General features: G+C 55.6%; 1 protein-coding gene across 2 annotated transcripts in view; it reads right to left on the bottom strand.

The window, feature by feature from the left end:
• The window catches only part of ANGPT4 (angiopoietin 4), a 41,570-nt gene extending 17,394 nt beyond the window's left edge, over window positions 1-24,176 (bottom strand). Inside the window, exons 1-3 of one of the 2 annotated variants that reach the window (XM_029917035.1) lie at window positions 23,699-24,176; window positions 1,813-1,968; window positions 294-415 (exon numbers count right to left, since the gene is read on the bottom strand). In XM_029917035.1, coding sequence (XP_029772895.1) covers window positions 294-415; window positions 1,813-1,968; window positions 23,699-24,007 — 587 coding nt within the window. In that variant the 5' untranslated portion in view covers window positions 24,008-24,176. The remainder of the gene's footprint in view (window positions 1-293; window positions 416-1,812; window positions 1,969-23,698) is intronic. The other variant, XM_029917036.1, reaches the window with a different exon arrangement.
• Window positions 24,177-24,577: the final 401 nt, after the last annotated feature.

The following is a 24,577-nucleotide window of genomic DNA, read 5'->3' as shown; positions in this document are numbered from 1 at the left end:
TGCCTTGGCTCTTAACTTCAGTCTGGACTCCAGCCCTGGTTTCAGTCCTTACCCCAACTCTGGCTCCAGCCTGAGCCCCCAAGTGGTCCCTCACTTCAGTCCTAATCTAGGCTCCCAGCTCTGGCCCCGTCCCATCCCAGGTACTAGCCTAAGTCTAGCTTCCACCCCTGGCCCGGGCCCTGGCTCTGGCACCCACCCTGGGTCCCAACTGCACTAGAGTCCAAGGCTGGCCCCACCCCCTAGCCCTGTCCCCAGCCCCGGTCCCGGCCCTGTGCCAGGATGCTGGTGCCCACTTGTTGCGGCCCTGTAGCCGGTGAAGCTCACGGCCCTGCAGTAGAAGCTGTTTCTCCAGCTTGTTGGTGGACAGCGAAGTCTCCAGCAGCTGGATCTCCATTCGTGACGTCTGGTTCAGGACCTGTCCCAGCAAACAGGAAGGGACAGGGGGGCTAGGCGGGTCCTGCAGGAGCGCTGCTCTGTGCCAGTCCAGAAACTTGCTGACTGACTTCCACCCTCCCTGCAGTTAGTTTTTACGGTCACTCACTCACAGGCCCTGAGTTTATGATCTGCCTCCTGAGTTTGCTCTTCCCTGGCACAGCACATGACAGTTTCATTCTTCTGGCTGCTCTGGCCCCCAGAGGAGTCCCTCTTCACTTCCCCCTCCATGCCCCAATCCAATCTATCAGCAAGTCCGGTCAGACCATTCCCTTGCCCTCCATGACCCCCACTCTGGTCTTGGCCTCTGTCATCTCTCACCCTGTGTCCTGTGTCCCTCACCTGGCTTCCTCTCTGCTAAGCAGCCCAAGGCAGCCTTTTAAAAACGTGGCCCACCTGCTCTGAAGCTTCCCGTGGCTCCCACTGCACGCAGCAGAAAAGTCCCAGTCCTTGCCATGCCCTGTGATGCTTTGCGGTGTCATCTGCCCCCAGTGCCTCTCTGAACCCTTGCCCGTCCCCTCCCCCTGGTCATTCCAGCTGCACCCACCACCTTGATGTTCCTGGAGCTTGCGGGCCCAGCCCCACCACTGGGCCTATGAACGTGCTGTCCCTTCCATCCGAGAGGCTCTCCGGGCAAAGCTGGCTCCAATCCTACCTTCTCTGCAGTGGCTTCCTGGCCTCCCTGTCTAAACTTGCAAGCTGGCCCTTCAACCTAACACACCCTCCTCTCCTGTCCCTGTCCTTTCTCCTGAGCACTGTCACCCCCTCACATGTGTAAGTTTCTCATCCTGTTCTTTCCCTGGTGAGCGTTAGAAAGGAAAACCCACAAGGGTAGGGGTGCATGCCTGTTTCACTTACTGTTATAAACGGGGGCCCGGCGTCTCCAACAGTGCCTGGCATATAGTAGGAATTCAACAGACACACGCCTACTTGTCATTCAATCTTTTCATCCTTTCACTCGCTCCCCGTCCTGTTTAGGCCCTTGTCCCTTCCCTCCCCTTCTGTTGCCCTTGCCTCCCCCCGCCCTCCCCGTGTCACAGTCACTGGCCCCCTGAGGTTGAGTGAACCGTTTATTATCCATCTTTTCCTGGAGCCGTCTGAGCCCCCTGGTGCTGCTACCCACCGTCATCCCAGAGCAGACCTGGAGTCACAAGAGTCACAGAGGCAGAAGGACCAAACCCCGTGTCTGCCCCCAGAGCTTGTGGCCTGGTGGCTGGAGTGTTTCGTAACAGGATCATCTGGGAAGGGCCCCAGGGTGCTGCAGGCCCAGGGAAGGCCCAGACCTTAGCCAGGGATAGAGGTCGAGGCTGCGAGGCAGTGGGGCTGGCCACAGCCCTCCCTCCCGCCCCTCCCCCCACGCCACCTGCTCACCCTCCATACCTGAGCCTCCACGTCAGTGAGCTTGCGGGTCTGGGCGGTGGTCTGGTTCAAGAGGCTGGTGCCTAGCTCCAGCATGGTGGCCGTCTGGTTCTGGACCATGTGCTGTTGGACCTGGGCCAGCTCTGACCTCAAGTTCATCTGGATGTACCTTTCTAGCTGTGGGGAGACCATGGCTGGGGTCATGGGTAAGGGTGGGAGGAAGGCTCCTGTCCCATCCTGTGTCTCCATGAAGGGCCAAGGCAACCAGGGGAGGGCTCTCTGCCAGGCCGGGCCACCATTACCTCTCGCCTGGACTATTCCAGCAGCTTCCTCCCTGACTTCTCTGCCTCCATCCTTGTCCCATGCACAAGCCATCCTCTATGCAGCAGCCAGAGGGATCTTGTTAAACCTAAGTCACATCGAATTCCTCCTCTGCTAGAAAGAAACCCTCCCAGAATTCCTTAGAGGAAAAGCCAGTCTTCTCTATGGCTTCAATTTCCTTCATGACCTGGCCTTCTGCTCCCACTCTGATTTCTTCTATCAGTCCTCTCCCTCACTCTGCTCCAGAGACACTAGCCTCTGTGACATTCCTCCAATGTAGCAAGTGTACTCCTACCTCAGGGCCTTTGCACATGCTATTCACTCTGCCTGGAAACTCCTTCCATCCCATCCCCATCTACATGGCTCACTCCCTCATGTCATTTCGGGTCTCTTCCTACCACTTATCCCTCCCCACCTTTGTATTATGTATTTATCTGTCTGTTGTCTGCTTTACCCTTGGAATGTCCACCCCATGAAGTCAGAGACTTGGTCTTACTCACCCTCTACCTCTGTACCCAGCACAATGCTTAGCGCACAGTGGGTGTTCAATAAATACGTGTTTGATGAATTGATGGAAAAGGGGTGCCACAAGGGTCAGAGAATAGCCTCCAGTGTCATGCCCATTACCCAGCCATCAGGGAGTGGGGATGCGTCTTTCTGCCTAGAAGAGTTTGCAGGTCTATCCATCAAGCTAGACTTTCTATTTTCTGCTCCCCTCCATCTGCCAAATGGGCTGAACCAGACAGTCTCCAAGGGTTCTCTCTGCTGGGATGTTCTGGGATCCCACGGGCTCATCTCTTTCCCAAGAGCAGTTGAAGCTGGTCTGGCATGAGACCAGGATCGAGTTGCAAAGGTGAACAGTGTGTTCTCAGGGCTCAGTGCCCGCAGGCAGAGAGCTGGCGCCCCTCCTCCCTTCTCTCTCCGTTCTGCACACAGGCTGGCCTCTGGCCATCATCCCTACCCCCCGGCCCTGGCTCCGTCCCTTGCCCTCTTAGTCAGTCTTCCAGGAGGTCTGACAGGGCAGCTCCTAGGATCTCTGGGAAGACAGGCATTCCCCAGGGAGGGGTGGTGACCTTAGCTGGAGGGGGCGGGGCAGGCTCTGGCTGCTTCCTCCTTGGTCTCTTCTCTCCTCTTCCATCTCAACAGTCTGCTCCCTTTCCCCACTACAGCCCCCCGTGGCTCCCTCTCCTGCCCCCCCCTGTGATTTTGGAGTGTGCTCCCTTATAGAGTAACATCAGATCCTGGAGGGGGTGGGTGCGGGTGGTGCTGCTAGTGACTATAGCAGTGGTTCTCAAAGTGTGGCCCTTGGAGCAGCATCGCTGGGGAGCTTGTTAAAAATGCAAATGTCTAGGTCCCACCCCAGACCTACTGAGTCAGAAATTCTGGGGTGGCGATGAATCTGATGCTCAAGAAAGAGAGCCCCTGGGGTAGCAGTCACGGAAGGGACTGAGGCTCTGGGAGACAGGCACAGGGAGCCTCTCTTGTCATATTGGCCCATTCCTTCCTTCCCTGCATCATCAGCAGCCCCTCCCCCACTGTAGCCTGTAACCCACAAGCGTGACCCACCCGCTGCCATCTGAAAACATGCTCTTGACCCCACAGTCCCTCTAACTGCGTCTCCAGTTTCTCCGGTCCCCCCAACAGCACAACTTCTTCAGCAAGTTGCCTCCATTTCCTCACCTCCACCCTCACCTGACTCTAAAAACATTAACAATATTCTGGTGTACTGCACGCATACAAGAAAGCTTAGGGAATAATATAATGCAGTCTGTGTATTTGCCATGTTTAAGAAAAACTGTATGTAACCCGAACTGCAGAATTCCGTGCCCTCTGGCCGGCCTCCTTAACTCGCCGGGTCATCCTCTCCTGAATGGAGAGACCCTCCCTGCCTTCTTACTCTCCCCCTCAGCAGCACATGGCCACACCCACGTTCTGGAGGCACTTCCCATCTGCTCCTTCTCTTGGTTGTCCTCCTATCTGTGGTCACCCCCTCTCCGTCTCCCCTTCTTACCAGGCTCCTGCACGTTGGGGGCTCTCAGCCCAGTTCTGGGCCCTAGTCTCTCTGTACCTTCTCTTCCTAGGTTAGGTATCCTTGGTGGGGACCCCAGGGTCCGCAAAGGGAATTCAGGGGGTCCATGACCTTTGCTAACCTCTAAGTACAATTTGGCATTTCCTTCAACTATGAACCTGGGCCACAAACCACAAAGCACTAGTAGCACAACTTCGTTACCCATAGACATCACCGATATTTCCATATCACGGCGCAGGCATGACAGTATCTTAAATTCTGTTTTTCCTCATTGTGACCTCAGAACGACGGACCTTCTCAGACCCGCCACTGGATAAAGCTACAACTATAACACAGATTTAATATTTAGTATTTTGATTACAATGGCGCTATCACTGGGTGCTCAGATGCTTTTATTTTATGCATTTAAAAGCACTGCTCTGAAAAGGGATCTGTTAGCTTCACCCAAGACCAGATGTGAAGCGTTGGGGGCCCCACGGGCTTCAGGACCTGCTGCAGGTGCTCCTTTAGGGCCCAGGACTGGCACATGCCAACAGCACTGGCTTTGTCTCCCACCCGGACTTCTCCCCTCGGCGTGCCACCAACTCACCATCCCCACGTGGGCTTCTAACAAGCATTTCAAGCAAAAGCATCAGGCCTGGGACCCTTGGTTTCTCAGCTCTCTGCCCTGTCTCGGCCTCCCCACCCCACTCCCCTCTGCAACTCCCCCCCTTTGCCCACTTTTCCATTTTAGCAAATGGCCCCAAACCCAGACCTCCTCCTTGACACTTCTCTTTCTCTCATCTACTCCACTCAGCCCCCAGTAGGTTCTGGCCACTACGATCCCAATGCAAGTTTCAAATCTGCTCACTCCCCTCCCCCAGGACCAGGCCACTATCATCCCCATTGGTCAGGTTCTGAGTGCACTGCCCGCCTCTACCAGCTCCCTGTGCATGGCTGCTGGGGCGCCCCAGGGCGCATAGCGGGAGGCAGAGCTATATGGGGGCAGCACACACTCTCCCACGAGTCTCAGACCCCTGGGAACCCAGTGCAGAGTGCAGACTCCCAGACCCTGAACTTCAGACAAATAGCAAGTTCAGTCCTGAGGCGACACTTTCCCAGGAGTCTCCGCCAAACCTCTCATTTGCAGATGGACAAAAACTGAGGCTCAGAAGCCTTGCCCAAGGTCACTACCTGCTGGTCTAGGTTCCTTGACTCCTTACCCAGGGCCTTCTTAAGGCCTGCAGAACTGGGCTGGGAACTCGGGGTAGCTTGGGGTCATCTCAAGTGACAGTAGTTCCTGAGTACCCACCCGCCTTGGTCCCTCACTTGTCCTGTGGCTGCAGGCAGTTGAGTGGGACAAAGGCCACCTGCAGCTGGGGCCCCTCACCCAATTTGCCACACCCGCCCACCAGCATGGGTCCTAGGATGGGTAATGTGGGCCAGATGGGCCCATTATGGCCATACCGGACTCTGGTGAGTAGTGCTGGCATGTGTGGTGGGGGCTGGGTCTGGTCTGGGGCTCAGGCACAGGCTGGAAGGATAGGGGAGGGGTCCCAAAGAAAGATTCCCCTTACTTCCCCCCCCCCACCCTTGGAAGTGGACCTGCCCCCTCCTTGTCACCCTCAAGCTGCAGATTCTCAGGGTTGAGATTGGGGGCAGGGCCCTGACCTGCCACCACCACTCCAGCCTGCAAAGAGGCTGACCTTTGACCTTTGGGCTAACAACCCTCTCCCTCTGGCCCAGGGGTTTGAGTTTTGGCTCAATGACACTCCAACTGTGGGACTCTGGTACTTGAGGGTTACGTTTCTCTGAGCCTCACTTTATTGATCTGCGACATGAGGACAGGACTCCTTACCCCTTGTTGGAGAGAGGGGAGCTGAAAAGGGACTTGGAGGAAAGGAAAGGAGTTTCTTTTTTTTCTTTTTTATGTTTTTAAATTTATTTTTGAGAGACAGAGAGAGACAGTGTGAGCAGGGGAGGGTCAGAGAGAGAGGGAGACACAGAATCCAAAGCAGGCTTCAGGCTCTGAGCTAGCTGTCAGCACAGAGCCCGACATGGGGCTCGAACCCACGAATCGTTGAGATCGTGACCTGAGCCGAAGTCAGACGCTTAACTGACTGAGCCACCCAGGCGCCCCAAGGAGAGGAGTTTCAACAGGCAGGGGCTGCTTGAGGAGGAAAGGTGTCTGGACATACCGCAGATGAGCATCTAATGGACACGCATCCATCTAGTATGCCTAGGTTAGTGACCAAGGAGATGCCCTCAAGCTTGGTTTTCTCCCACATTATTTACATTAAAAAACACTATGACTGGAGAACCGATAAGGAACTGGGGTCCATCCATCCAGGGGACTCTACTCAACAATGAAAAGAAAGGAGTCAGTGACCCACACAACAGTAAGACTGAAAGGTTACAGGTGTAGGTTTCTATTTACGTGACTTCTGGAAACGTCAGAGTCCATGGTGTGGCCAAGGACTGGGTCTGTGGTGGGACTTGTCCGCAAAGGGTCACAGGAGAACTTTCTGGGCAATGTGCTGTGCATGACTGTTGGAGTGGCTGCATGAGTGTACACATTTGTTAGCACTCGCGGAGCTGGAGGTTACAGGGGCGCCTGCGCGGCTCAGGCGGTTGAGCACGTGACTCTTGGTTTTGGCTCCGGTCATGATCTCAGGGTTCACAAGATCGAGCCCCACGTTGGGCTCTGTGCTGGCAGCGTGGAACCTGCTTGGGATTCTCTCTCTCCCTCTCTCTCTCTCTCTGCCTCTCCCCTGCTCAATCTCCCTCTTGCTCTCATGCTCCTTCCTCTCCCTCTTAAAAAAAAAAACAACAACATTAATAAACATTAAAAAAAAAAATCCCTGTATGTTAGAAGGATGTATTTCACTGTGTGAAAAACAAACCCACCAAATCCAGATTCTATAGAGTGGCCCATATGAAAGTATGTATTATAACTCTACATATATTTTCTTAAACAAATCCCTCACCTTCTGAGTGTCATTTGTGTATCCACTCAGGATTTTCTTTTTTAAGCTTATTTTTATTTCTTTTGAGAGAGAGAGAGAGACAGAGACAGAGAGAGTGTGCTGGCTTGGGAGGGGCAGAGAGAGGGAGAGAAGTGAGAGAATTCCAAGCCGGCCCTGAGCTGTCTGCGCAGAGCCCGGCTCGGGGCTCAATCTCGTGAACTGTGAGATTATGACCTGAGTGGAAATCAAGAGTTGACTGCTTAAGCGACTGAGCCCCCCAGGTGCCCCCTACTCAGGAATTTCTTGAGCACATGTTACGTGCAAGGTGCTGTCCTCGGGGCTAGGACATCAAGAATGAACAAAATTGGTAAGTTTTCTGATTCCAGGGGACTTCCACTTAATCATCAGTCAAATCCCAGTAGTGATGAGTGCCATGCAGGAAATGAGACACGGTTATGAGTGGGGTCAGAGGCCGGGAAACCCTCCCTGAAGGCGGTTGCCTGAGCGGCGAGGGTGTGAAGGAGCCAGCTGAGGGAAAGACGGAATTCTAGACAGAGGGAAAGGCAAATGCAAAATCCCTGAGGTGTGAGTGTGTCTGGTGTACTTGAGAATCAGCGAGAAGCTCAGTAACAGGGATAGGCCCTGCCTGTCTCTTCCTTGGAAAATGGCGCGTACGCCATTTTGTCATTTTGTCAACTGCAGATAAAAGCCAACGAGGAAAGAGCAATTAGTGTTTGGTGTCTGAAGATCCTGGGTTCAAATCGAAGCTCTCACTGAGTGGCTGTGTGACCTGGGGCAGATACCTCCGCCTGTCTGGGCCTCTTCTCTAGAATGGGGGTCATCATGGCTCCTGTCTCTGGGTCTGAGGGAAAATTCCTGGCGCTGTCGGTGTAAAGCACCTGGAACGTGGTTATGTAATCAGCACGTGACAAAGCTGTACGTCTGGGCCATGGGTTAGTAGGTAGCTATTCAAAAGAACGAGGTGGACCTTCACCGGTGGCTGATCTGAAAAGATGCTCCAATTATACTCTCAAGTGAAACAGGCACGATGCAGAACGTGACCTAGAGCAGGTCCACTGATCTGTGAGATGAGCTTTTCCCACAGCGGTGAGCACAGGTCCCAGACCGCTGCGGGGGGGGGGGGGGTACCGGTGCCCATGACTTTGTTACCACTAGACGTCACAGACGGTCCCGTGTCTCACCACAGTGGTTGTGGACACGCACGACACATTGTTTATGCTCATCACGGCCTTGAAAGGATGGAGGTAGGAGGGCCACCATTAGATTTTGTTATTTAATGTATTCACGCAGGAGCGATATTGTGACTGTCTCACAAATCTGTTATAAAAAAAAAATTTGGTTTCTGTATCTCAAGGCATTTGCTCCTGGAGGTTGTCATGAGGTTAAATGGGACTGTGGGTGTTCAGTGAGCCCGTGCCTGGCGTGTAGTGTTTGTCCTGGCCTCTGGTCCCTCTGTCCTTTGCTGGTGGGGCTTTGCCAGGAGGGAGAGTGGGGGCAGAAGTTGCGGGCCCCTAGGAAATGGAGGTTGTCCTGGTAACTCCTTATGGCACCCCATGATTCCCAGGTGTGCTGGGACACCTTAGAAATAGCCCCTTATCAGGGCACCTGGGTGGCTCAGTGGATGAAGCGACAGACTCTTGGTTTCAGCTCAGGTCATGATCTCATGGTTCATGAGTTCGAGCCCTGCATCGGGCTCCTCACTGGTGGTGCAGAGCCTGCTTGGGATTCTGTGTCTCCCTCTCTCCCTTCCCCTCCCCGCTTTCTCTCTCCCTCAATATAAATAAATAAGCGCTCTGCATGGAGGCTCTGCTCTTGACCCCATTTTATGGATGAGCAAATGAAGGCTCAGATACAGAGTCAGTTCCCTGAGCTCACCCCTCAAGCTGGCAGATCTTAGATTCCTACCCAGTCGCTGATTCTGGAGGCCAGCAGGTCAGGTCCAGTGGGCACAGGAGGGGCAGGGCAGGAGCTAAGTAAGTGGCAGCTGTGTCCCCCTCACTCGGCACAGGCCTGGGTTCCAGCCTTCCAGCCAGTGAGCCCAGAGACGAATGAGCCCAGGTGAACCCTGGTGTTGGCTGCTGCCTGTTGGCTGAGTTTCTGGGTCCCCTGCCCACGCTTGTGCCTGAACCAGACTGAAGGAGAACCAGGAGTTCCCATGAGCTGGGGTGTGTGTTAAGGTACAGAAAGGCCAGGGACTCTCCCCAAAACAACCCCATGAAACTGTAGCCAGGCAGTGGGGAGCACGGTTTCTGGTCTCTGCTCCCCAGCTCCGAGCTCCGTGACTTTGGCTAACTGATTTCATCTCTGAGCGAACACCACCCTTCAGCCTTCTAGTGGCTGGGGCCCAGCCCCTTGGAAACCTGCTTCGCCACCCCTCCCCCACATCCAATCTGTGGTCACGTGCAGAATCTGACCACTTCCCCTCCCCCTCCTTCCCATCACTTCCACCCATCAAACCTCCCTGACCTCCATCATCTCACTCCTGCCTGCCTTCCCCTGCCCCGTCCCCTCCCTACCCTGCTGTGCCCTCAGCTTCTGCGCATGCTCCCCAGCCTGGTCTAAGCCCCACGCAGCGGCCAGAGAGAGCCTCATATGCTTAAGCCAGGTCACAGCACCATCTGCTCAAAACTCTGCTGTCACTTAGAGTCCAGGCTTTACGGTAAATTCCTTTTCAGGAGGGGAAAAAAAAAAGTCTTTGCTTTGGAAACAGGCAAGACTGTTCCATAGGGCAGGGTCCAAACCCGGCTGCTTTGGAGGTGAGGTGGGAATGAGAGCGAAGCGAGCCAGGCTGAACCTGCAGGGTGGGAGAGATAGAGCCTGGCCTGACGATGAAGGGGAAAGCATCACCCCCCCCCCCCCACCAGGGACCCAGGCCTGGGCAGGAGGGATGTGGGAGCTCAAAAGACCTGCCGGACCACACCGCCAGCCCTGCTTCCCCTCTGGGGCAACCGAAGCCCCAATCCGGAAACCGATTTGTATAGGAGGCTGCACCCAGAGGCTGGTGGTCCAGGGTAGCTAGCCCTGTGGCAATCTGGAAGAACAGACCTCTGACAGCTTTGTGTGCGCGTTTCAATTTAAATGTAAATTTTTGTAATTAAATTTTTTTCTTGGAATGGGTGATGAGATGTGAGCCCCCTGTTTGAAAATCCACGGTTTCAAAAAATGTGGCTGCTAACCAACCTCCCGGACCTGCCCGGAGCCTGTCCCCACAGGCCACTACGCTGGGTTCACTTCCAGGGAAATGTGAGCATGTGCCCTGCACGTGCCCTGCAGGCTCACATCACCCCTGCTTTGGACTAAGAGAAGGTCCGCTCGCCATTCTGCGCCTTGCTTTTTCTCGCTTAGTGTAAACGTTGGAAGTTGCTCCACATTCATCCAGACAGGCCTGCCTCGCTGATTTAACAGCCACACAGGATTCTGTCTGTGGCCACTCTGTTTGCTCAGCGGGTCCCCAACAGCTGTCATTTCCAAGTTTTTGTCATCAGACCAGGGCTGCTGGGAATATCCTCGCCCGCCTGTCCGTTAGCTCTTCTGCAAGGTTGCGTCAGGGACAAACCCCTTGACGCAGAACTTTCTAGTTCGAGGGTGTGTGCCCTCCTGACGTGTCTGTGGTTTCCACACTGGTTTGAAGGGAGGGGCCCTGGGGGCTGCTGCTGGGGCCACAGGAGCCAGAGACACCTCCTGGAATCCTCCCCACTCACGTCCACACCCCTGAAATCAGGACCACCTCGTCAGCCTCTTTCTGATTATTGGGCCTCCCCACAAATGTCACCTCCCCTGAGATGCGTTCCAGGCCACCTCATGGAAGGTTAACACCAAGCCCCCTGCTCCTCCCACTGTGACTGCCCGGGGTGTTGTTGTTGTTTTTTCACAGCCCTTTACCCTTCTGAAATCACCCCCGTTTTCTGCCAAGTATCAGCCCCAGGAAGGCAGGCCTGCCGCGTTCCCAGCCACTCTCTCCCGGCCTCAAGGGGTCCCAGGCACACAACAGGCACTCAGTAAGTATTCGTTGAAACAGGGGTGTCTTCGGGAGAATGTTCTAGAAGTGACGGTGACACGATCCCAGCACTCATCCATCCACTCAGCAGACTTGCTCAGATGGGCCCGTACCTGGCCCCGGGGAGAGAGCAGGCTCCACTCCTGCTGGAGGGGTGGGCCAGGCTCTGCGCAGCTGCCAAGTCTCCAAGGGGCATGGCCTTGAAGGCCTTACCAGTATAGCCCATTTCGTCCTTGGCTCTCTCACCATCCCCATTTTACAGATGAGGAAAAGGAGCACAGAGAAGCTGAGCCTGTTGCCCACGTCACACAGCTTGCGAGCGCCACAGAGGCCGGCGTGGAACTTGGGAGACCCTACCCTTCACCACCCAGTGGGTGCCTTGAGTCAGCCAGACCCCAAGACAGCCCCAAGGATCCCAGCTCCTGGTACGCATGCCACGCTAGTCCATCCCTCACTGGACTGAGCCTGGCCGCCGTGACTGGCACATCGTAGGAATGTTGGAGTGTGACTTTCACAGCCACATCATCGTGTTTTGGTCTCGGCTTTGCCCCCTCTTGGCCCCCTTGCTTGAGAGGAACTGGCTGCCATGTCCCGAGGACCTTCAGGCAGCCCTGCAGAGGGGCCCATCGGGGATCCTCCTACCCTCCTCCCCCCTCTAGCCAGCACCCACCTACCAGCCCTGGCAGGGGGTCACCGGGGGGCAGACCTTTACCCCCAGTGCAGCCTACAGACGACCCCAGCTGAGGTCCAAGTCCAGCCTCACAAGAGAGCCCGAGTCGGAGCTACCTTGCTAAGCTGCTCCTGAATTCTGGACTCTTGGAAACTGAGAGATCATAATTGTTTGTGGTTATTTCAAGCCGCTAAGTGTTCTGGGGAGATTTTATGCCACAATAGATAAGACATGCACTACTTTTGTGGAGGTTCAGAGGCCAGACCCTCTTGGTCCAGGTCCTGCCCCCTCTCCACCACCCCTGCCTAGGCACATCACATCCCTGCCACATCATCCCCATGCCTCAGTTTCCCCATCTTTACAAGAGGGCTGACTTTGTAGCCCTGAGCCCGATGGCTAAGGGTTGGCCTTTCCTCCTCTGCCTTGGCCCAGCCCCTCCCAGCACCCCCCTCCCCCAGGCCCGCACAGGCCCTGACCCCGAGGTTCTGAGCAGCCAGGCCCAGACTTCCTGGTTGTTTTCCCCTCTATCGCTCTTCTTCTGAGTCAGAGCTCAGAGAGAGCCGAGCGAGCTGGCGGGGAGCCAGGGGTGGAGCGTGTCAGGGACGTGCGGGCTGTTGTGGAGGGGTGTGCTGCTCAGCTCTTAGCTTGGCCCCCTGATTCCCGGCACAGGCCAGACTTCCCCGAACTTCCAGCTGCAGCCCCCGAGTCTAGTCGGGGCCTCGCACTCTGAGTCAGGCACCAGTTCGGCCCCAGCTCCGCCCCTTCCTTTCTATGCCAGGGATGGAGCTTCTCCGGCCTCAGTGGCCTCCTTGAAAAAGGGAGGGGGGGAGCTCTTTGTTTCTTTTTGGCAGAGGGGCAGGGGGCATGAAGGAAGCAAGAGCTGGAATCTGTGCTTTCCAGGGCCTGGGATTTTCCTCCCTGTTTGCTGGCGTCGCCCTAGGGCCTAGCACAGTGCCTGGCACATAGTAGGTGCACTGTTATTTGTGGAATATTTGCAGCTGTCTTAGTCTCTGAGCTTCACCTTGTATGAGAGGGGTTTGTGTGTGTGTGTTGGGGCGGGGTGGCTGGTGTCTGTCCAAGGCAAAGAAGCCCCAAGGAAGATGATAAATGCAGGGAACAGAGAGAGGAGGAGCTAGGCTCGCATTTTCTGTCTGAACGGATGTGAATAGGCTCCCAGGGCCTTCAGCCTTCTAAGGCCCCACTATCCTTTCATAATTGTCTGTGTCTTAACTTTGATCTTGGAAGGTTCGTCTAACATGGGGGCCTATTTGATGAGTCCTCCTTATTCTCCCCTGTGTAGACATGGAGAAGTTAATTGAGAGAAAAGAAGTGTGTTTCTCATGATTGCACACCTTTCCCCCACCGGTGCGCCAGCCCTTACACGGAACAGGGTGGTGTGTCCACTTTGCTGGGCAAATGTGTATTCAACACCTATGACGGGCTAGGTGCTGTTCTAACCCCCCTGCATATTATTATTATTATTGTCTTAATGTCATTTATTTTTGAGACAGAGATACAGAGCATGAGCATGGCAGGGGCAGAGAGAGGGAGACACAGAATCCGAAACAGGCTCCAGGCTCTGAACTGTCAGCCTAGAGCCCAATGTGGGGCTTGAACCCACAACCATGAGATCATGACCTGAGCCGAAGTCGAAGGTTTAACGGACTGAGCTCCCCAGGCGCCCCGCCCCCTGCATATTAAATCTTTGTTGCCACTTTATGTGGTAGGAACTGTTATCAGCCCATTTTACAGATGAAGCACAGAGTGGGTAAGCAGCTCATCCAAGGACACAGGCAGTGTGTCATGGGCAAACCCAGGCTGTGTGGGAGCAGGTCGACCAGGCCACACTTCTGCAAAGTGTCCTTGGCTGCTCATTTGACAGCACCCCACCTGCCTCCCAACCCAGCTCGACCATGGGGAACAGAGCCACACCCATTCTAGATGGAGTGAGGCCTCGCCTGCACGACTCTATTCTTGTCTGATTTCTAGCAGTCAGGAGGAAAAGGGTGATTGTTCCCCACTGGACAATGGGGTAGACTGAGGCCTGGAGGAGCCAAGCACTACCCACAGCTGGTAAAGGAAGAATTTGAATCCAATGGCTGAGCTCTTGCCACTCACGCATCTTGCACCTTTGGGTCTGACCCTGAAAACAGGGTGACAGAGATGGGATCAGGGTCAGGCAAGAAGGGGAGGAGCAGGTGCAGAGGTTCATGGCCACTGCCCATTGTGGAGAACCCGTCACTGGGCACAGAGCAGAGAAGTGGTTACACTGGTTCCCAGCACCCAAGATCCCTGAGAGCAGGGTCTGGTTGGGCCCCTGATAAGCACCCCAGCCTCAGCTTGGCCACACTCTCCTGCTGTCTACACTTCAGCCACAAGGAACGCTTTTCACTTCCTCCAAATCACCTTGTTCTTTCTCCCCCAGGGCCTCTGCACTTGCTGTTCCCTATGCCAGGAATGCTTTTCCTTTTCCCCCATTATCTATCCCTAGAACAGGTGGGGCCTTCCTCACAGTGCGCATCATGGTTGATCATTACACATGAGAAATTGCTAGGTTGGTGTCTCTCTTCCGCTGCTCTTGGAGGGGAGGGAGTGAGTCTCCCCTGCTTACTGCTGAATTCTCAGTTCTGGCACGTTGCCTAGCACAGCAAGTTCTCAATACACATCGGTGGAAGGGGTGATGGAGAAATGACTGTTCTCACGTGTGTGTGTGTGTGTGTGTGTGTGTGTGTGTGCACATGCGCGCCTGTGCACATATGCCTGGATGCCACCCCAGAATGCCATAACTTAAGGACACATTCAATTTTCACGAGGTCCATGACACACAGTGTGTCATGTTGCCACAGCGGAGGAGACACAAGAGGCCTTCAGCTGGACTTCAGGAACCCTGAGTTCCGATTTAACCCCCTGCTGGCTCTGGGATGAATGTAGTTGAGTCCTTCCCCGTGCCCAGGGTTAGGGGAGCCATCTGTAACATGGGGAAGGGCCATAGAGAGGCAGTGCAGGTGGTAGTTAAGTGTGAGGTCTGGACCCCACGCCTGCCTGGGTTCAATCTTAGCTACGTGGACTCTCTGGGCCTCAGTTTCCCCATAACAAAAGCGGATTGTAACAGTCCTCGCCTTTTAGGATGTTGTGAGTTTAATGGACTGATGTTTGCAGGACATGCGTATCCAGGCCTGGTGCAGAGAAAGGCTTTGGGTATTAGCTAGAGCAGCAGTTCACCCCAGATGAAAGAAGAAACAAACGGCACCTCCTACTTCCCCGGGAGCCGAAGCAGCATCAGGTGCACGCACAGACCTTGCCGTGCCCTTGTCCTTTGGGCCTCACGGCAAACCCAGGCATGAGCATACCATTGGCCCCAATTTACAGATGGAAAAGCTGAGGCTCAGGCCTTTCCCACATTGGCAGAGCTACTAATCTCACAGCTGTAAGATGGAGTGAATTGGGTGCCTGGGTGGCTCAGGCAGTTAAGCGTCTGACTTCGGCTCAGGTAATGATCTCATAGTTGGTGAGTTCGAGCCCCATGTCGGACTCTGAGCTGTCAGATTCTGTGTCTCGCTCTCTCTCTCTGCCCCTCCCCTACCTGTGCTCTGTCTCTCTCTCTCTCTTTGAAAAATAAATAAACATTAAAAAAATTTTTTTAAAAGATTAGGTGAACAAAAGTAAATTGCAGAGAGATGTAGACGGCGTGACCCCATTTATATAGGAAACATATATATATGTTATATAGGATAGACATGGGTAAGAGATTACCAACCCTCAACTCAGAATAGCTCTCTCTCATTGCGGGGGAGAGAAGCAGGAGAGGGGCAAGAGTGAAATGGTATTGGTAAGGTTTTGTTTCTTAAGCTAGGTTGTGGGAGCAAGGAATTTTATTTGATTTATTTCTATCTTTTCATACTTCCAAAACATTTCAATAAAAATAAAAAATGCATAGAACTAAGCCTAGGTGGCTTAGTCGGTTAAGCGTCTGACTCTTGGGTTTCTGCTAAGGTCATGATCTCGAGGTTTGTGAGTTCGAGCCCCACATCAGACGCTGCCCTGAAAGCATGGAGCCTGCTTGGGATTCTCTCTCTCTCTGCCCCTCCACCATCTCCTTGCTCCTGCTCATGCTTGTGCTTTCTCACTCTCTCAAAATAAATAAAGAAACTTTAAAAAATAAGGCAAAATTTTAAAAATAATAAAATATTTAGAACAAATTGCAAGGACATTAACTGGGAGATGATCAGGGAACTGGGAAAACCAGTGATTTGTTCCCTGTCGGTGTCTTCACACACTTCCCTGTTTCGCAGCATTTGCACCAAACATCGGGAGAGACCCAGGTGTGATGGACTGGAGACAGGAGGGGCTCTGCTCCTCTGTAGGGGATGGGGGAGGGGGGAGGTAGTTTTCCGCTCAGCTTCAAGGGTCTGTGGGCATCCCTTCACCCACAGACCCCCCCACGTCTCTGCATGCTTTGCCCTATTTTGTCTTCCTCCAAGGTCATTGTTTTCATGATCCCTATTTTGCAGATGAGGAAACTGAGGCTCGGGGCAGGAGGCAAAGGGACTCATACAAGGCAAGGTGTGGAGAAGCTGCTGTCAGATTCTGAAGCTGACTTCATATCAGAGTCCCTTGCTGTGCTGTGTCCCAAGTCTGCCATCACTCTCTGACCCTCACCTGTCTCCTTGCTGCCGGACGCCGTGCCCAGCACCACACAGGCACGAACTCATCGAATCATCCTACCCTGCAAAGTGGCTTCTATCACTTCCCTCATTTCTCAGATAAGAAAACGGAGCAGCCAAGTGATTGGGACAACATGGCCACCAAGCCTCAGAACCCCTGGGATGCAGTGGAGTCAGGTGGGCTCCAAGGGGCAAACAGTCTTGCTTCCGAGGCTCACTGTGACGATGAAATGAAGTGATTCCCACAAGGCATGGAGGACGGTGTCTGGCACACAGTAAGTGTTTAATAAGTGCCGGCCTGAAATTCCTGTTAGCTTTCTTTCATCCTACCCTCTCTCTAGGAGGCAGCGAGTGTTCTGAGTTCTGCTTTACAGAGGAGCCAGTTGATGCAGGTGGCGTCCCCCGGGTCCCACAGCTGGTCAGTGGCACGGCTGGGACATGACCCCCTCCTCCCGACTCTGGTCCATTCCAGAAATTTCAGAGCTGACTCTGAGGTTAAGCAAATGCTGGGTGGAGGTGCAGACTTAGGGGGCAGACCTGCGTTCTGTTGTCTCACATATCCTGCCCTGGGAGACAAGGAGAGGGTCTGGTAGCTCCCAGCCCAGCTGAGCTGTGGGGCCGAGGAAGAAAGAGCCAGGACTGCAGAGCCCTGCCCCTACAGGATAGCCCAGTGGAGGTGTTTAAACAAATAAGCCTGTCCCTGGGGGGGAGGGAGCTGCCCCTGGGGCTCCCTGGGTCGTCCCTAGGTCAAGGGCATCTGTGCCAGCCATTTCTAGGCTCCCTTCTCAGAAAAAGAACCCCATTTCTCCAAGAGGCAGATGCTATTCTCCTCACTCTCTCCTCCCCTCCTCCAACCCCAGCTGCTTAGAAAGCAGCCAGCGGCGAGGTTAGGAAATCAAACCCCAAGACATTCTGTTCGGCAACTGAGATTCATTTCTTGTTTGGATAACCAAAGGCTGAAAATGCCAAGAATTTACGGGCAGCCTGGGGAGACTGGGGTAGCTGGGAGTCCTGAGCCGGTTTGGGAGGGTCCTGGGCTGGGCCAGGACCCCACGCTGTGCTCCACTGGGTGTGCTTTTGACCCACATCCAGCTGGGCAGGCCCCCCCGGGACCGCTGGGCTGAGGCTTGAGCTGTTCTGAGGCCTGGCGTCAGGGGCCTGGAGCGAGCAGCAGAGGCTGGGGGCAGGGCCAGGTTGAGAGCATCCTATCCAGCCCCTCACCCCTCCTCGCTTGGCCTTGGGTGCAAAAAGGGAAGAGAAAGAGGCCCCAGCTGAGCACCCTGGCTGGGCGGTGGGCTCTGGGCATCCGGCTTGTGTATCCTGGGTCCTCTGGAGGGGACAGTGTGTGTGGACACCCAGGGAGGTAGAGATGGGAGGGCTAGCCAGTCCGGGGGGTGGGGGGTTAGGGGGACAGACAGGGAGAGACCTCGGGGACATGCCACCAGACAGGAGAGAGAGTCACAGAGCAGCAGAGACACACTCAGAGTTAGAGACAGTGTCAGGGCCACCATGAGAGTCCCAGGAGAGAGACCCACAAGAGGCAGAGAGACCCAGAGACAGAAAGGGAGACGCAGAGACACATGGGGAGATGGGCAGAGAGGCCGACTGTCGCTGGCGCAGGAGAGAGGGTGGAAGGGACCACGTTTTGGAGGTTTGAAGCTGGGCTGCACTTGGGTGCCGGGTGTGGGCTGGGTTTCCTTCCCCTCATCTGTAGAATGGGCCCTGCATGGGAGAAGGCGGAGGAGAGCACCTCCTGGCCGACACCGGGGCCACCACTCACGGGGTGACAGTAGCTGTCACTGGGCACGGGGCACCTGCTGTGGGCAGATGCTCTCCCAGTTCTGCTGCTCTGAAGCCCACAGCAAACTCTCATTGCACAGGCGAGGCCCTGAGTGCAGGGCCAGCACCGGGTCACCCAGGCAGTGGACCCAGGAGGCCACTGGGCTGCCCGGCCTGCTGGGGGAGCCTGCCCCTCAGCTGGCTCTGTCCGCCAGTCCACCCACCCCCTCGACAGTCTTGGCTGCAGCTTTCCGCCCAGATGAGGGGGTGGAGCAGAGCCAGGAGCCGATGTGCAGCCCACAGATAGCAGACTCCAGACCTCCAGACGGGAGTCATTAGTGCAGAGGCTTTCCAGGGGGAGGGGGAAGGAGAGGAGGGGAGAGAGGTGGAGGAAGGGAAGAAGAGAAGAAGGAGGGAGAGTGGTAGGGTACTGGGGGGACAGATGAGGAAAGGGGAGAGGGAACAGATCTTCCCGCGCCCCCACCTCCCTGCCCCCTGCACTCTGAGTTTAGGAGGACACCGGCCAGCTGGCCAACTCCGTGCTGGGAGAAGGCGGTGGGTGTCTGGGATTCGGGAATCCTGACCAGAGAACAAGCCGCTGTCTCTCCGATCTTGCCTCCCTCGTGTCCCTGAGACCCTCCAGAGTCAGCAGAAAGGACCTGGAGTTTTCAGAGTCTGGGCTGGCTGTCACTGCTGGGCGACTCTAGCATGTCCCTTCCCCCTCCCTGGCCTGTCTCCACACCTGTGCTGAGGGGACAGGGGCAGGAGTCAGGGCTCGCGCTGAGCAGTGCTGGCCACTGGCCGCTTGTGGCAAGGAAGGTCTCCTCTGCGACCACCTGGCTGATTGGAATCTGGCCGAGCACTCGATCTGGGGAAGCCGGTCCTCTCCACTCATCCCCAGTAATCCTTAATGGCCACAGTGGTAATAAGGACGCTTCAGATCAGAATAGTTTGAAACTCGTTTTCTTTCCTCTTCTGGGATATTATCGCAGAAGCCAAGAAGAGGGCGCTGAGTTTCAAAGACTCTGAGATATGCCCTGCCCAAGGGGCATGAAGGGGGCATTCACCCCGAAGAGCCCTTACCCAGGAAATGGCAGAGCAGGGCAGGCACCTGCTTGGACCTCAGCAGAGGCCAGGCAGGACTGGGGACCCAGTGACATTCCCAGCCCCCAGGTTATTGGACGGGGACTATCAGACTGACTTGTCTCCAGGTGCTCTGCCCTCACCCTGCTGCCCTCACCCCGAAATACAGGGCTCAAACTGGAGATGCAGTGAGTTAAATAAAAGCCCATTGGTCCATGGCATCCGGGTGCAGGGGGGCTACCCCACGCCTCCCGAAACATGAGTTCCAGTCAGGCAGCAGGCTGACAGCAGCGTGGGAGCGGTCTCAGTGGTCATCCCAGCCATCCCCCGACATGTTCCCATTTTGCAGATGGGGAAACTGAGGCATGCTCATCCACAACCATGTGGCAAGTAAATACCAGAAGGGGATGGGAACTCAGGTCAGCCTGACTCCTGTGACAGTGCTGTTTGCCCCATGGTGCCCTAGGAACATCTGGAGAGGACAAGATGCCATGTTAAGGAGGTGGGCTGGGTTACCTTCTGACCTGAAAGCCACTAGTTTGAATCCTTCCTTTGGCTCAGCCTGTGATGCCTGAGTACCAGGCAACCCGGGGAGTCAAGGGTGGATGAGAGGGTGAGGCTTGGGGTAGAGAAGCCAGAGGGAGGCGATGAGGCCAGAGGGGGAAGGGAGGCAGCTGGGGAGTGGAGGACGCACCACGAAGAGAGAAGCAGAGGCCACAGGGTGGGCGGGACCTGCTGTCTGGGGGGAAGGCGGCCATGAAGGCCTTAAACAGAGACAGGTGGGCAGGGAGGGAAGAGCTGAGTGTCTGGCAGTGTCAGAGTTGAGGCACTATGGGCTCTCAGAGGGGAGACATCTGCAGGGTCAAGGTCATGGATCTGGGGCTCAGGAACCCATCAGATGCCAATTTGGCAGCACTGTGGGGCAGGTGGGAAATGGTACTGCTGCAGGAGTGGCAGGGGCAGCCCTGGGGGCCCTGCCCTGACATGTGAAAGGAGGTAGAGGGACAGAGTCCTGCAAAACACTGGCCTCTCGGGGTGGGGGAGGGACTCGGGGACGTTCACGCATGTGCTCATCCCGAGGACGTGCATGGAGCACCTGTGCTGCGTCAGGCAGCGTTCCGGCTCCAGGAACCCAGTAGTGAACAAAGCAGGTGTGATCTTTGCCCCCCTGGAGTGCACAGGCCAACAGAAATGCTCTGAGAATGGGTAGTGATACGTGCTAAGAGAGAAAACCGAAGCCGGGTTGAGGGAATACAGAGTGGCAGAGGGAGGGTGGTTGTTTTAAATGGGGTAGGAAAAGGAGGACCTCTCTAAAGAGGTGACATTTGGGGCACCTGGGTGGCTCAGTTGGTTAAGCATCCGACTTCGGCTCAGGTCATGATCTCGTGGTTTCTGAGTTCGAGCCTCGCATCGGGCTCTATGCTGATAGCTCAGAGTCTGGAGCCCGCTTTGGTTTCTATGTCTCCCTCTCTCTCTGCCCCTCCCCTACTCATGCTCTGTCTCTCTGCCTCTCAGAAATAATTAAACACTAAAAAAAATTTTTTTTAATATTTTAAGGAGTGACACTTAAGGAGGGACCTGAGGGAGGTGGGGTGAGCCATGTGGGCATCTGGGAGAGGAGTGTTCCAGGGACTAAGGACTTTTGCTTTTATTCCAAAGAGATGGGAGGCCCAGGATAGTTTGAAACAGAGGAGAAACAGGAGCTAACTTAGGATCCCTCTGTCTGCTAAATGAATGAACTGTGGGGGCCAAGGGTGGAAATAGGGAGCCCAGGGTGGCTGCCAGGATGGCCGCCTGGGTAGGAGATGAGGTGGCTGGTCCAGAGTGGGGTATGGTAGGGAAAGGGGTAGGGAGTAGGTCAGAGGGGGCATGTTTTGTGGATGAGGACTTGCTTATGGCGACAGTCTCTGGAAGGACAGTCTCTGGAAGTCTATGTGCTGGTCAGCAACATAGAATTTGTCAGGAGATCAAGTATGATGAAGACTGACCTGTGGCCATTGGATGTGGGAGGTGGCATGTGGGAGGTGACTTCTGGGGGAAGAAGCAAATGGGATGTGAGGAAGTGGAGGCAGAGTGTATAGACTTCTGAGACCCAGGCCAGAAGTCAGATAATGTTGGTTGGATAAGAGGCTAGTTTCCTCTACTCGTCCTTCTCCATTTTTTCCCCCATGGGAGATACTTCTATGGAACTAAGCACGGAGCGGGGAGTAGAGAAGGGGAGAGCTGGCTTGGGAGGTTCAGGGCCTGCAGGAGGATGGGATCTACATCCCAGAAAGGAAGAGTGGTCTTGGCCCACAGAGAAACCCCTCCCTCTGACTTGGAAAAAGGCCCTGGGGACTGGTGGATGCATGGGTGAACCTATACGTGTGGGGCAGGCAGGTGAAGAGTGACTCTTCCCCGTTTCTCATTGAAGGGGTCATTGGTCTGGTGTGAGGATGGGGGACAATAAAAACAGAGACTTGAGGAGGACGTGAGGGTTGGAATGGCCCTCATGGAACCAGAAAAACACACATTTCAGAGCAGCATGGAGCTCCCAATGGGTTGGCTCCAGCGTGTGAGGCCAGAAACTCCCCCAAGAGGGATCTAGAGGTGGGATTGGCAAGCTGGCAGTGTTGTAGGGCAACTGGGAGGGAGGGCAAGTGGGCAAGGGACTAGGAGAAGGTGGTGATTTGGAGGCTGAGGAGACAGATGGTTGGTTAGGGCAGGAATAAGACAGGAGGTTAAGTGTGGGTGCACACGAGAGCATATGTGAGTACGCACAAAGCAGTCTGGCTAGATACAGGTAGGACAGTCTCTCTGCCTCGGGGATGGGTGAACCCAGGGTGCGCTCAGAGCGATCCTTTGGAAAGCAGGGGAAACTATCAGAACTTCAGATAACATGATTTCGTGTATCATCTGTTTGAAAGTGGAAGGTTCCTATTCATTTTGCTTTATACCTTGCGCCTATTACATTAATAGGGGTACGTGTGCAAAACTATGTGGTGAATATGCACACATCAGGGGAGTGGACATCGTTTGCTGCTTGGACACATGCTTTGAATAATTTGGTAACCAAGGAGCAGGAAGGCACTGCTCCTTGCAGAAGCGGCTGGCCAGTCACCGTGTACCGTCGAATCCATCGGAAGCCTCTAGGAAGCAGTCCACCTCCTTCTACCCCGTGTGCTGCTCGGACTGTCTTCTGCACCTGGGGCCTGGGGCTCATTCTCTCCCTCACTTGCTGCCACTTAGAGGCTCCTGCCCACCTGATCTTGGGACCCACAGGACACCCTTCCTGCCCCCACGCCTGTGCAGGGCCAAGCCCGCCTCATTCGTCTCTGTACTTGGCGCCTTGTGGAGGGCTTGGCACACGGCAGGTGCTCAGAGAGTGTTCCCTGAAAGAATGAGGGCTGAAGACCCAAGAATGGCCTTGGCCTTGGGTCAGAACAGCAGAGGGTATCCCTAGGTCCTGGCTTTCTGCCTTCCAGTACCCAATTCATCAGCAGGATCGATGTTTCCCCTTCAGAATAAATCCGAATCTCCCCAGCCCTGTCCCGCTCCAGGCTCCCATCACCTCTTGCCTGGTGGTGAAGCTGCCTTCTTTTCTGATTCCCAGCATGCACCTTGCCCCTTATGGTGTATTCTGTTCAAAGCAAATCAGGGGGGTCTCAAAGCAAGAGCCATAGTCCTCTCAGTGACTCCCAAGGCCCGACACGACCTGCCTCCCCACCGCTCTCAGATCTCCTGGCGCACCCCTTTCTCCCGTCCTTCTCTGCTCCAGTGGCGCTGGTCCTCACGGTTCCCCAGGCACCCTGACTGCATTCCCACCTCACAGCCTCTGTGCTTGCTGGTCCCTCGGCAGCAAACGCCCTCCCCATAGATACCTGCATAGGCTGCTCCATCACCTTACTTTGTTCTCTGGGTTCAACCATCACCTCCTCCGAGAAGCCCTCTCAGATTGTCTGACCTCAAATAGTCACCCCGTCACTCCTTGGCCTCTTTCCTCCTTCATTTTACTTCACCATCTGACATAGCAGATATCTACGGCTCATCTCTTTCTGGCCTCTTTCTCCCACCAGTCCGGCAGGGGACATGCGGTTCCATTTACTGTTATGTGCCTCGCCCCTAGGATGGGCCAGGCCTGTGATGACAGCTCAGTGGATCTCTACTGGACGAGTGAATGAACGGCTGTGAGCGAGCCAGGTGTCCGGCTCAGACCCTGTCTGGTCTTGCTGTGTGGCGTCAGGGCTGTCGCTGCCCATCTCTGTTCCTCGTTACCCCCAGCGGTGCTCTTCGGAGACCAGGGCTGCATCGGCCTGGCCTTTGTGCGGGGGGACGGCCTCTGGGGAGGACGCTCCACCTGTCTATGGGGACAGGCTCCCATGACCCTCCCCCTGACACCCCCGCAAGCCCTGCCCTTACCTTCTGCAACCACTGTGTGTTGTTCTCCAGCACCTTCTCCAGCTGTCTCACCCGCTGGGCTGGCCAGTCCCCTAGGTTCATTCCCACTGCTGGCGAGTCCCTCTGGAGGCTGTTGGAGCCCCCAAAAGCCTCAGGGTCCAGTGGGCAGGGCTCGGGCTCGGGCAGCACAAAGGTGTAGCTGCACTGGCCGTGCTGGACTCGGTGTGCCCGGCGGCGCCCGGCCGCCTCCTGTCCCCTCCGCTGGGCCACGGTCACGGTGGCCACAGCCAGGAGGAGGCCGGCCAGCAGCATGGCTGGCCGGGAGAGCATCCGCAGATGTGGTGGCGGCTGGGGTGTTGGGTCAGAGCCCCCTGGCGCTCCGGCCGGCTCGGTGCCCGGAATGCACCCCCGTGGCCAGCGGTGGACAGGCCTGCCCTCCGCAGCGGCAGACCCCTGCTCGGCCGAGCTCTGGCCCGGGCGGCTATTTATACTTGCTCCACATACCACAGCGGCTGGCTTCCTCCCACCGCCTCTGCTCCAGCCCGCAGACACCCCCTCACCTCGATTCTTCCCCCTTCCCCTCCCTTCCTTCCCCCTCACCCCTGCCCGCTGCTGCTGCCCGTCAGCTCGCGCCGGGCCTGCGCTCCCTGCGTGGCCTCGCCTCTGAGTTATTTATTATCCAGTGGAGGCCTGGCCTCCCCGTGCGAAAGAAAACACACCCAGGCACACACGCGTGCACGCACACACGTGAACACCAAACCCCCCAAGCCGCCTGCTTCGGAAAACCAAACGCATGTGAACCCTCTCTTCCTGTCTCTGTCTGTCTCTCTGTGTCTCTCCAGCCTCCCCCCACCAAGGCTGGGATCTCAAGTTTCAGCTCCCTTTCCCCTTCCCTCTCCA

The sequence above is a fragment of the Suricata suricatta genome, chromosome 12 (genome assembly GCF_006229205.1).
Source record: "Suricata suricatta isolate VVHF042 chromosome 12, meerkat_22Aug2017_6uvM2_HiC, whole genome shotgun sequence".
NCBI lineage: Eukaryota > Metazoa > Chordata > Mammalia > Carnivora > Herpestidae > Suricata > Suricata suricatta.
The sequence above is the reverse complement of the archived record's forward strand: the minus strand, read 5'-3'. Positions and strand labels throughout refer to the sequence as shown.